The sequence below is a fragment of the Medicago truncatula genome, chromosome 2 (genome assembly GCF_003473485.1).
Source record: "Medicago truncatula cultivar Jemalong A17 chromosome 2, MtrunA17r5.0-ANR, whole genome shotgun sequence".
Lineage (NCBI taxonomy): Eukaryota > Viridiplantae > Streptophyta > Magnoliopsida > Fabales > Fabaceae > Medicago > Medicago truncatula.
Window position 1 is genome coordinate 39,976,891 of NC_053043.1, and position 12,347 is coordinate 39,989,237.

General features: G+C 35.6%; 3 protein-coding genes across 3 annotated transcripts; 1 reads left to right on the forward strand and 2 right to left on the reverse strand.

Annotated features, from left to right (window-relative positions):
- Positions 1–269: 269 nt before the first annotated feature.
- LOC25487401 (receptor-like protein kinase THESEUS 1) lies at positions 270–3,804 on the forward strand. The gene is made up of 2 exons (XM_013609314.3): positions 270–667; positions 833–3,804. The coding sequence occupies exon 2, from the start codon at positions 959–961 to the stop codon at positions 3,488–3,490; it is 2,532 nt and encodes an 843-aa protein (XP_013464768.1). The 5' UTR covers positions 270–667; positions 833–958; the 3' UTR covers positions 3,491–3,804.
- A 298-nt stretch (positions 3,805–4,102) lies between these two features.
- Positions 4,103–5,658, reverse strand: LOC25487402 (uncharacterized). The gene is made up of 2 exons (XM_013609315.3): positions 5,367–5,658; positions 4,103–5,071 (listed from the first exon to the last, which is right to left on the reverse strand). Exons 1-2 carry the CDS (start codon positions 5,602–5,604, stop codon positions 4,284–4,286), a joined length of 1,026 nt encoding a protein of 341 aa, XP_013464769.1. The 5' UTR covers positions 5,605–5,658; the 3' UTR covers positions 4,103–4,283.
- Positions 5,659–8,262: 2,604 nt separating this feature from the next.
- LOC25487405 (uncharacterized) lies at positions 8,263–9,906 on the reverse strand. Its single transcript, XM_013609318.2, has 2 exons — positions 9,648–9,906; positions 8,263–9,323 (listed from the first exon to the last, which is right to left on the reverse strand). Exons 1-2 carry the CDS (start codon positions 9,883–9,885, stop codon positions 8,536–8,538), a joined length of 1,026 nt encoding a protein of 341 aa, XP_013464772.1. The 5' UTR covers positions 9,886–9,906; the 3' UTR covers positions 8,263–8,535.
- Between the last annotated feature and the right edge of the window lie 2,441 nt (positions 9,907–12,347).

Below are 12,347 nucleotides of genomic sequence, written 5' to 3' on the forward strand. Positions count from 1 at the left end.
CATATACATGGTGAAACTTATAATTTGAGGAGGAAATTGACTATTTACTATTTATTTATTACTGCATGAACATGGTGAAAAGCTAAACTAACTGTTACTCCTAAACTCTTTATTAATCAACTCAGCTCATCCAACTCTGTATGTATATCTCTGCCTCTTCTGTATCTAACCAAGCCGCGTTAAGTGGGTCCCACATATCGTTGAACCCAGCGCAGCAACTAAATTAGATTCCTTTCCAAGCCATGTTCTTTTGTTTTTCCTTTTTCCTTTTTCCTTTTCTTTATGTTTCCTACAAAAATAGAAAAACCCTTTTTATAACCCTCATTTCTCAAACTTTCATAATCATTTTTTATTTTTATCATACAGTTTTATTTTATTTAATTTAATTTATATTTATAAGATTCCACAAAATCTTCAATCAGAAAACAGCTGCTTTTTTTATGTGAAAAATAGTTGCAAGTTGTAAGAATTTGAAGCTTCATATTGCATTGTGGGGTCCTCTTTGACAGGCTAATCAACAGCCTGGAAAAGGGTGTTTGCATTGCATTGCAACCACACTAAAAACTTCAACTTGATCCATTTTCAGTAATGGGTTTCACGTAATTTTCATCTGGGTCACACTCTTTTTCTTCAGTTCAACATTTTTTCTAGCAGCATTCACTTTTTGGTAAGTGTACATTGATTTAATTAATTAACACCCTTTTTGAGTAAATTTATGTTTATGTTTTTGACTTTTGATGTTAGAACTATCATTGTGTTTTTGTTTGGTTTTTTTTTGCATTGAATTTGATAGATCCGAGGTTGTTGTTTTTTTTGTTTTTCTTTGTCGCAGGTTGTTGTTTTTTCTTCAATTTTGTGACTTTTGGGATTTGAAGCTAAAAGGGTATTGTAATTGGTTACAAACCTTTTATGGGTTGGTGTTGTTGAAGAGGATTTGAGAGAAGCTAAACTAACTACAATGGTGATGATGGTGAAGCTTGTTTTGGTTGTTGTTACTATTCTTATTGCATTTTTGGTGAATGTGTCATTTGCCTTATACACACCTCATGATAATTATCTAATTGCTTGTGGTTCATCCAAAAGTATAAACTTTCAAGATCGTGTATTTGTCCCTGATTCACAGCATTCTACATTAGTGTTGAAAACTGGAAATTCAGTTGTTGTTGGTAGTTCAAATTCAAGTGTTGTTCCATCTCCAATTTACCAATCAGCTAGGATTTTCACTGAGAGAGGTTCTTATAGATTTGATGTTCAACAAGGTAGGCATTGGATTAGGCTATATTTTTATCCTCTTCCAAACAGTTTACATAATTTGACTTCAGCTTCTGTGACAGTTGTTAGTGATGATTTTGTTCTATTAAGCAACTTCACTTTTAGAAACTATAGTGATTCTTATATGTTTAGGGAGTATGCTATCAATGTAACCTCTGATACCTTGACTGTAACCTTCATTCCTTCGAATGGTTCCGTTGCTTTTGTCAATGCAATTGAAGTTGTTTCAATGCCGGACGATTTGTTTGTCGATCAGGCATTGGCACTTCGTCCATTGGCCCCTTTTAATGGTCTTTCCGAACTTGCTTTCGAAACCGTTTACCGTTTGAACATAGGAGGAGCCTTGCTTACTGCCGAAAATGACACGTTGGGAAGGACTTGGGAGAATGATCAGAAATACCTTCATGTGAACAGTTCGGTCACTAATGTGTCGGTCAGCCCTACAAGCATTAAGTATCGACCGGGCGTTACTGCTGAGACAGCACCTAATTGGGTCTATGCTACTGCGGAAGCAATGGGGGATGCAAATGTAGCCAATTCAAATTTCAACATAACTTGGGTTTTCCCTGTAGATCCAAATTTCTCCTATTTTGTTCGGCTGCACTTTTGCGATATTATTAGCATGGCGATGAACACGTTAGTTTTCAATGTGTTCGTAAATACTGATATAGCGATTGGAAGCCTTGACCTCTCATCTTTGACAAATGATTTGGCTTTGCCTTACTATAAGGACTTTGTTTCCAATGCAACATCGGACAACACTTTGACGGTAAGCGTCGGTCCTGATACGATGGCAGACATTACAAATGCAACTATGAATGGATTGGAGATAATGAAAATCAGCAATGCATTGAAGAGCTTGGATGGACTTTCGTCGGTCAAGAGTTTGCTTCCCAGTTCAAAATCAAAAAAGAACAAGATAGGAATCATCATTGGCTCTGCTGCTGGTGCTGTTGTTGCCTTTGCTTTTGTTGGTTTGTGTGTTTGCTTGTTGGCGAGGAGAAAATCAAAGTCTTCTCCCCAAGAGGGTGGTCATTCATGGCTGCCATTGCCCTTATATGGGAATTCTCAAACAATTACAAAAATGTCAACAACTTCACAGAAGAGTGGAGGAACTGCAAGCTTCATTTCTTCGACGAATCTCGGACGGTTCTTCACTTTCCAAGAAATCCTAGACGCAACAAATAAATTTGATGAGAAGCTTCTTCTTGGTGTTGGTGGTTTCGGTAGGGTTTATAAGGGAATCCTTGATGATGGTACCAATGTAGCTGTTAAAAGGGGAAATCCAAGATCCGAACAAGGTCTTGCTGAATTCCGAACTGAAATCGAGATGTTATCGAAGCTTCGCCATCGTCATCTTGTGTCTCTAATTGGTTACTGTGATGAGAGGTCAGAAATGATTCTTGTCTATGAATACATGGCTAATGGTCCCCTCAGGAGTCATTTGTATGGAACAGATCTACCGCCTTTATCGTGGAAACAACGGCTTGATATTTGCATCGGAGCAGCAAGAGGTCTTCATTATCTCCACACCGGTGCATCTCAAAGTATAATTCACCGAGATGTAAAGACGACAAACATTCTTTTAGATGATAACTTTGTTGCTAAAGTTGCTGACTTTGGCCTCTCCAAAACCGGTCCTGCACTCGATCAGACTCATGTTAGCACAGCGGTTAAAGGTAGTTTCGGTTATCTTGATCCAGAATACTTTAGAAGGCAACAACTCACAGAGAAATCAGATGTTTATTCATTCGGAGTAGTTTTAATGGAAGTGCTATGCACAAGACCGGCGTTGAACCCTGTCCTTCCTAGAGAACAGGTTAATATAGCCGAGTGGGCGATGAACTGGCAGAAGAAGGGAATGCTTGATCAAATCATGGATCAACAACTTGTCGGGAAGGTCAATCCTGCTTCGCTTAAGAAGTTCGGGGAGACCGCGGAAAAGTGCTTGGCCGAGTATGGAGTGGATAGGCCATCCATGGGAGATGTTTTATGGAATCTTGAATATGCTTTGCAGCTCCAAGAAACCTCGTCAGCGCTCATGGAACCGGAAGACAACAGCACGAACCACATTACTGGAATTCAGTTGACACGTCTTGAGAATTTTGAGAACAGTGTGAGTATGGTTGATGGAGGCAACTCTGTCACAGACGATGATGCAGAAGACGCTGCTACAAGTGCAGTGTTCTCTCAATTAGTAAATCCACGTGGAAGATGAGTTATTTTTCCTGTATCATTGGTTCTGACCATAAGCTGTTAATTATAATGGCTGTTCTGGCCTTGGACAAATTGAAAAGTCATGCTCGATGAATGAAAGGTTGTTTTCTGTTTCGTTATCACTTTTGTAATTCTTTTTGTTTTTTTTTTTGTTTTGCCTATAAGCAAGTTACCATATAATATTTGAGCAAGTAGGTGGTTAGAAATTGTATGTAAGTTATTATAAGGTTCTGTTGTATTTTGTATAAGGCAATGAAGAGTTCTTCTTTTACTTTATAATAAAATTTATTTAGAAAATGGATCAACTATTCAAAAGGTACTGCTTCTGATAGGTTAACTTGCTTTGCTTTTCTCTTTTCTAGTAATTCCTAAGAGATATACTCTTGAGCTTCTGAGGAGTTTCTTCACTTTTTTGCTGTTCATTCTTTAATATATGATAAAAAATCTCTTGGAAATTTCCATGCTTGTGCTTATATCAAAATGCAGCAAAAAATTCCAGTACAAGGTGTTTTCATTCATAATTTCAAGTTTCTTCGATGGTCTTGATCTTATGCATGATATCATAAGGTATGAATTGAGAAAGCCTTCAATATAATCAATCACAGTATTCAATCATTTATAGTAAACAAAGTATTACACTTTTTTAATCAATAGGTAAGGTGGTTACAAATAACTTTTTAGCCACTGAGTACATCACATGATTTTTTTTTGAGGTACAGCATTCAATCATTTATAAAGGAGAACAAATATATCAATAAAATAATAATAAAGGAAAACAATGGAAAATGCCAAATTTATCTTCTGCAAACTATACCATTACCACTGCTGGCACCACCAGTACAATCCATCATACCATATTCAATCTCCATGCCTTCCTGCACTGAATCTTTAGCTGAAGAGAATATACAAGCAAGACAATCTCCAGAAACAAGGGATGTGGTTCTATACTTTTCTTCCCCTCCAACTACCGGCATTGCCACGCCTGGCTTTGCCGCATTTTGAAAATCTGGCTGATAAGTTCTTCCAAGAACTCCTTCAACTTTGGACGATAAACCATAGAATTTGAACTGCACCTCCAAATGAGAGAAACAATCATCATCGGGAATCTGATAGTTATGGATTCTACTGTCCTCCTTGGTGACAGGCACCACATTGACTGATATTTCAGCAACTTCTGGGATTGTAACGATGACACTGTTCTCATTCGATGTTCTCTCGACTCTAAGTTGATTTTCCTCGGATTGCCATGTAGAGAGGTGACCTCCTGGGATTACGAGTTCCTTTCCGTCATAGGAGAGTTTCAGATGGTCAACTTCGTCATCCCAACTTGATGATGGTGTGGCTTCAATAGAAAAGTTGTGTGAATCAAAGAGGACTCCCAATGCTTGAATCCAAGTATAATCCCTTGGTCTCCGCTGCGGCCTAAGACCGATAAAACGAGCATTGATTTGAAGGTTCACGTCAGATACTAAGCTGAAGTGCTCATTCCTCCTTCCATGGAAGTAGAAAACAATGCCATCCGCACCAACGAACCGAGGGTCCAAGCATGCAGATCCGCGACCATTACAATTTGGTTTACGACCTGCTCTCATATTCAATATATAATGAACACTTGTTCTATTGCATTATAAATAAACAAAAGAAAAATAGAATCTCAAAACAAAATATGTTCTTTTATGAAATTCACAGGTACTCTCTTATCATAAGCAATGTGACTGCAATTGATGTTGCATCAGTCCCATTCGACTGTGACTCTCCACAATATCAAGGATCACATAGTGACTGCAACCCTTACTGCGACCATTATCATAAAAAACAAATGCTAAAAAAATAATATATAAGCAAATGTGTCAAGTATTGAACATAAATAATCTTACTTTTGCACTGAGTTTTGCACACAGGAGAATCACAATCAAGATAGCAAACTTTGTCTTTTGGGTTAGCTGGTGATCTTGAAGGGCACTGAGCAGGGCAAGGTAGTTTCTTGAGAAAACAACGGCTCTTACGGTTGGTACATGTTTGAGTATCAACATTAATACACATCACACATGATGATACAAAAACAAATAAACACAGAACAAGCATTAAGCATTTGTTGTTACTTGAGAAATCCATGATGATAATTTTCTCTTGTTTGAGAGATACAATGAAAGATCAATGTAGCCTCACCTTATATACACTCATTTTTCTAATAGAAAACTCACCTAGTGGTTATTTTTCTACTGACTTTAACATGAACGTGACTGAGATGAATTGCTGGAATTATTTGTGGCATCTTTTACATTGTCAAAACAATTACAAGATAGCAAGAGATAATGAAAGTTGACTTAGTGGTTTAGAATGGAGACAAAGAATTCATGAGAGATTATTATTGACTTTCAACCATGAAATGTGGCTTTAGGTAATTATGAAATAGTTAACATGCATGAAATTTTGAAAAAGCAAAGTGAAAATGTGCAGTTATATAAAAGATTGGGTGTAGGATAAGTTACGTAGGGAAAATACATAAATTTGCTATGAACATACATTCAAACTTACGTGTTAAGTGATGTACTTGTCAAGTATTTAAATTGAAAATTAGCTAACTTTATAGATTTTGTAGACCAAAATCTGCGTTTTGAACTTTGTGTCACTAGTAAGTTTTAGAAGACGCTAAGGATGTGCTATTTTTTTTCGTAGTATTTTTCCCTTTTAATCTTGAGTGATTTGTTTCTTAATGAACATTTTAGCTATAGATCAATGTGGAGCACTACCGATTAATTCGACTTAAACCACTCAATTAACTCGAAATCGGTAGATAAGCGACTTGAGGTTAGGCGAGTTTCCTCCCAGCCGAGGGAAGGTTAGGCAAAGGCTATATCAGAGTAACTTAGGATATCGGATTTTTTCTCAAGTCTACTAACCAATATGTGGGTCTAGAAGATCTCAGACTAAGTCAAAGCTCAATAGAACTTGACAACGAATACGGACACACGTTTCCTGTTTATAACGTCACTAACCACAAGCGACGATGAGTATGAACACACGTTTAAAGGAAAGTTGCACACTATGGACTTTACGTATTAACTAGCGGAAATCGTCGAGGTATTTGTGCAAACAGGTATAATCCGTTTAATTGCAGAAATTCTAAAAATGAAAAAAATTAGCAATAATAATTCTAAGTATATGAAAAGAAAAAAAAAAAAAAGAACCCTTTTTTTGCAATTCCTATGATGCAATTGGAGCTTATCGACAGAAAAGAATAAATTTCGATAGTCCTTTTTGGCTCCGGTGGCGAATAGATCAATGCATTATGTCTTCAAGAGAAGTTCCTATCGAAGTTCACTATGAATTTTTTGGTACCTATTATGAAATTTATGGGCAATATTTAGTAATAAGAAGTATAAAAAAAAAAAAAAAAATTTGTTGTATATACATTAGAACCACGGTTGGTCATATTTCTTTTTATCGAGAAATTGAAGAAGCTATACAAGGTTTTTCTCGAGCCTATTCATATGGTATCTAATCATATAGATGGTTAGTGTTGATATCCAAGTTAGGTAAATTTATGTTATGATACTGGCGTAAATTCAGGTCAACTAGCATCTTTTCAATTTTCTACGTGAATAAACATAAAGAAAAGGATGTTTTCCAATCATTCACTCAAATTCATTGTCGAACCGAATCCCACTGAATGGAATATGGAGGTACTTATGGCAGAACGAGCCAATCTAGTCTTTCACAATAACGTGATAGGTGGAACTGCCATTAAACGACTTATTAGCAGATTAATGGACCATTTTGGAATGACATATACATCACACATCCTGGATCAAGTAAAGACTCTAGGGTTCCGTCAAGCTACTGCTACATCTATTTCATTAGGAATTGATGATATTTTAACAATACCTTCTAAAGGATGGCTAGATTGGGCAACTCAATGAGGGAAAACAAACACACTACCCACGAAAATTGTCGAGTGAGACTATACTCTGTAAGCCAAGTCATTTTGGCCAGCAGGAATAGTTTTGCCTATAAATAACGACTATGTACAATGAATAAAACACACAATCAATCAAACTCAAAGCTATTCTCGCTATTTTATCTATTTTATCCCTTTATCAATGTGCTTTTATCTCATTTTTAAATACACTTCTTTATCTAGTTAGCAAAATCCCAATTTCAAGTGAACTTAACGCTCTACTGGAGCAGTTAAGCAACCCCCCGAAGCTCAGGGACATAGTTCATTCTTCAACGTCAATCGTTTGAAGAAAGGGAAACATAGATGAGGACCTCAGCCGATACCTCGGCTAACTTTATTGCTAAAGTTGCCGATTTTAGCCTCTCCAAAACCGGTCTTGAACTCAATCAGACTCATGTGCGCACAACAGTTAAAGGTAGTTTCAGTTATCTTGATCCAAAATACTTTAGAAGGCAACAACTCACAGAGAAATTGGATGTTTATTCATTCAGAGTAGTTTTAATGGAAGTTCTATGCACAAGACCGGCGTTGAACCCTTTCATCCTAGAGAACAAAGTTGTACTCATCCAGAGTAAAAAAAATTACATATGCGTCAGTCATTTTGGGACGGAAGGAGTGCATGATAAAAAATCTCAATAGAATTTTCCATGCTTGAGCTTGTATCGATATGCAACAGTAGATTTCAATACAGGGTGTTTTCATAATTATAAGTTTCAACAATGATGGTGTTCTTATGCATATTATATCATAAGGTATGAGTTGAAGAAGCCTTCCATATAATCACTAGAAAATATAGTTTCAGAACAATAACATTTTGTCCACTGAATATATCCCATAACACTTTCTTCTCAGAGTTAACACTTTTAACATAGAAAAACAATGGAAACTGCCAAATTAATACACTTATTCAAAAGGAAATATGGTTACAAAACAATAACAATAACAAATCAATACAATTCATACTCAAAAGGAAATATGGTTACAAAACAAAACATTTTGGCCACTGAGTACAACCCACAAACATTTTTTTCTCAGAGTTACAACTTTCAAACGTAGTTATAGGAAAACAATGGAAGCTACCAAATTTATCTTCTGCAAACTATACCATTGCCACTGCTGGCACCACCAGTACAATCCATCATACCATATTCAATCTCCATGCCCTCCTGCACTGAATCTTTAGCTGAAGAGAATATACAAGCAAGACAATCTGCAGAAACAAGGGATTTGGTTCTATACTTGTCTTCCCCTCCAACTACCGGCATTGCCACGCCTGGCTTTGCCGGATTTTGAAAATCTGGCTGATAAGTCCTACCAAGAACTCCTTCAACTTTGGACGATAAACCATAGAATTTGAACTGCACATCCAAATGAGCAAAACAATCATCATCAGGAATCTGATAATTATGGATTCTACTGTCCTCCTTGGTGACAGGCACCACATTGACAGATATTTCTGCAACTTCCGGGATTGTGACCATGACACCGTTCTCATTCGATGTTCTCTCGACTCTAAGTTGATTTTCCTCGGATTGCCACGTAGAGAGGTGACCTTCAGGGATCACAAGATCCTTTCCATCATAAGAGAGCTTCAAATGGTCAACTTCGTCATCCCAAATTGATGATGGTGTGGCTTCAATAGAAAAGTTGTGTGAATCAAATAGGACTCCCAATGCTTGAATCCAAGTATAATCCCTTGGTCTCCCTTGCGGCCTAAGGCCGATAAAACGAGCATTGATTTGAAGGTTGGTGTCAGATACCAAGCTGAAATGCTCATTCCTCCTTCCATGGAAGTAGAAAACAATGCCATCCGCACCAACAAACCGGGGGTCCAAACATGCAGATCCGCGACCATTACAATTTGCTTTACGGCCTATTCACATCCAATATATAATGAACACTCACATCCAATATATGATGAACACTCGTTATATCACATTATAAACAAAAGAAAAATAGAATCGCAAAACAATTTGTTTTTCTTTTATGAAATTCACATGTTTCTTTTCAGAAATAATCCTATTTGAGATCGGTAGAACATTAAAGATAAGATCATTTTTAATGAAATTTATTTTTCACAAGAAATCAAACTAACATGCTCTCACTAGGCCAACCTTATTAAATTTATCACAAGAAAATGCTAAAACCAAATAATATATATGCAAATGTGTCAAGTATTGAACATAAATAATCTTACTTTTGCACTGAGTTTTGCACATAGGAGAATCACAATCAAGATAACAAACTTTTTCCCTAGGGTTAGCTGGTGATCTTGAAGGACATTGAGCAGGGCAAGGTAGTTTCTTGAGAAAACAACGGCTCTTACGGTTGGTACATGTTTGAGTATCAACATTAATACACATCACACATGATGATACAAATAAAAAGAAAAACAAAACAAACATTAAGCATTTGTTGTTGCTTGAGAAATCCATGATGATTTTCTCTTGTTTGATAGATACAATGAAAGATCAATGTAGCCTCACCTTATATACACTCATTTTGCTAATAGAAAACTCACCAAGTGGTTATTTTTCTACTGATTTTAACATGAACGTGAGTGAGATGAATAGTTTGAATTGTATTTAGCATCTTTTACATTGTCAAAACAATTACAATATAGCAAGAGGCAATGGAGGTTGACTTTTTGGTTTTGAATGAAAACAAAGACTTTATACCGAGAGATTATCATTGACTTTCACTAAATTATTGAACTAAGTTTGTTTAATACTCCGTCCGTCTCATAAATAATTGAGTCATTTCACTTTTTAATACAATATTAATTACTTTTTCCCTTTATAACTCTAATTAATATTACTTTCACCACTCCCAATTCAATATATTCTACTTTACAAAATCATTTCTCTCTCTTTCATTTATGCATTTTTCTTAATCTGTATAAAATGAAAAAATGGCTCAATTAAAGTGGGACGGAGGGAATATAATTTTATGTAATTACGAAAAATAACATGAAATTATGAGAAAATTAAGTAGGGTTAACATTAAAAAAAAAAGTATAAAACATTAAGTGTGTTTTTTAGTGTGGAAAATACATGTTTTTCTTTTGAAGTTCATCATATTAACATACATTCGAACTTAAATGTGAAGTGATATTAGTTGTTGAAATATTTAAAATAAAAAATAGCTAACTTGGATCCTTGTAAAATTTACACTGTTACGTTATGACAAACGGAGAGTGTTGGATTTTGTGGACAAAAATCCGCGTTTGTAACATTGTGTCACTTATAAGTTTTAGAAGAGACTAAGGATGTGCTGTTTATTTTTTATTTTTTTTATTTATCGAGTTTGAGTAATTTGAAGATAAGTGGAGAGGTAAATAAAGTCAAGTTAATATATGGAAGAACTTAGGTACTACCCATTAATCCAAGTATCTAACTAACCACTTGATTCATAGCACATGGTTCATAGGCAGTTCTATTCACTCATTTTCATCCTTAGTACTTCCAATGTACACATACCATGTTTCAGTTGTTAACGCGTTGATGGAAGTAATTTTGGAATGGAAATATTGAATCCCCAGTGCTACGATTAGAAGGAATAAACAAAACATCAATATTAACTTTGCATGTATCGGTTGGAGGTTTATCCAAATGACGATTTATAATTTTCCTGCCCTCGTTATAAGATGCATTTGGTTTAGCCAACTCACTATGAACACAATGCGTACACTTAATCACAAATTTCAGCAAATGAACTTTCTCCCATAGATGACTCCAGAAAGAAAGAAAAAAAAAATCTTTCCTTCCACAATCCATGTAGAAACATCAAAGAAATGTCATCATCAATTTAATTCAATTGGTAGAGATATTGTTTAATATATACACTTGTCGGAGTTTGAACCCTAAACATCTCACTTATTCATCTTTAAAATGTTCATTTCTAACACACGAGGCTACTTGACTAAAAAATCAAAATACATCAAAAAAGAAGTAGCGTAATTCCAAAAGATGAATAAGAGGATCAACCAAATAATTGTATTTTGTCCGGTTAAATTGAGTGATGTCAATTTAATTTCAAATTTTCCCTTCTTTGTGTTGTCTTAGACATATTTTATTGAATGGCTAATATCTATTGTTTTAGTATTAAAACCAAAGTAATCAAATTTTTCATAATATTGTTTAATTATTTATTATCTTCATAGTAAGAAAAATAAAAATTGTAACAAAAAAAATACTGTTATAAAATAAAATAAAGGTTAAAATATGCATTTCATCCCTGTAAATATAGGGCATTTGAAATTTCATCCCTAAGGTTATTAATTCTCCCATTTTGCCACTGCAAATATTAATCACTTCAGTTTTGGTCCTAATTACGTTTTCTTGCCAATGTGGACTATGATTAGCTGACGTGGCACTGACTCACTCTGAAAACACACTGATGACTCACCCAAAAAGACATGAATGGATCATTTTACCCTTAATGAACAAAGCCAACTGCGAAATGACCATTGTGTCCTTCCATCTTCTTCTTCTAAAAGCCAGTTCTCTCTCAATACTCCATCTTCTTCAAGAACTTGAACATGAAGAAAAAGAAGATGAAAAACATAAACATTGTTACGAATGATTTTGGAAATGGTCTAATCGAAAGCACCTTTGCTACCGATAACCTTTCAAGCTTGACTCATGCCGCTTCTTCTCCCTTTCTAAACTGAGTCAACTCACCACCAAACAGTTCTGCCATGTTTTAGTTTGTTCAATCAAATCCAAACCCAACAAATCTTCTTCTCAAAAATCATCGAACACCTTCCTACCACAACAAATCTTCTTCTTCCTCCCTCTCCAAAAACCAATCCACCCTCTGCTTCTCACTCGATCTAGAATCATGTTTATACCCCGTTCTCTTCTTCACCACAAACACGTGTCGAGGAAATCCAGAA

Excerpts from the sequence above, each read along its gene's own strand:
- LOC25487402 (XM_013609315.3), bottom strand. The coding sequence starts at position 5,604 with ATGGATTTCTCAAGTAACAACAAATGCTTAATGCTTGTTCTGTGTTTA. Across the intron at positions 5,072-5,366 it reads GTGCAAAACTCAGTGCAAAA|GTCGTAAACCAAATTGTAAT; the intron begins GTAAGATTATTT and ends ATATGAGAGCAG.
- LOC25487401 (XM_013609314.3), top strand. The coding sequence starts at position 959 with ATGGTGATGATGGTGAAGCTTGTTTTGGTTGTTGTTACTATTCTTATT.
- LOC25487405 (XM_013609318.2), bottom strand. The coding sequence starts at position 9,885 with ATGGATTTCTCAAGCAACAACAAATGCTTAATGTTTGTTTTGTTTTTC. Across the intron at positions 9,324-9,647 it reads GTGCAAAACTCAGTGCAAAA|GCCGTAAAGCAAATTGTAAT; the intron begins GTAAGATTATTT and ends GGATGTGAATAG.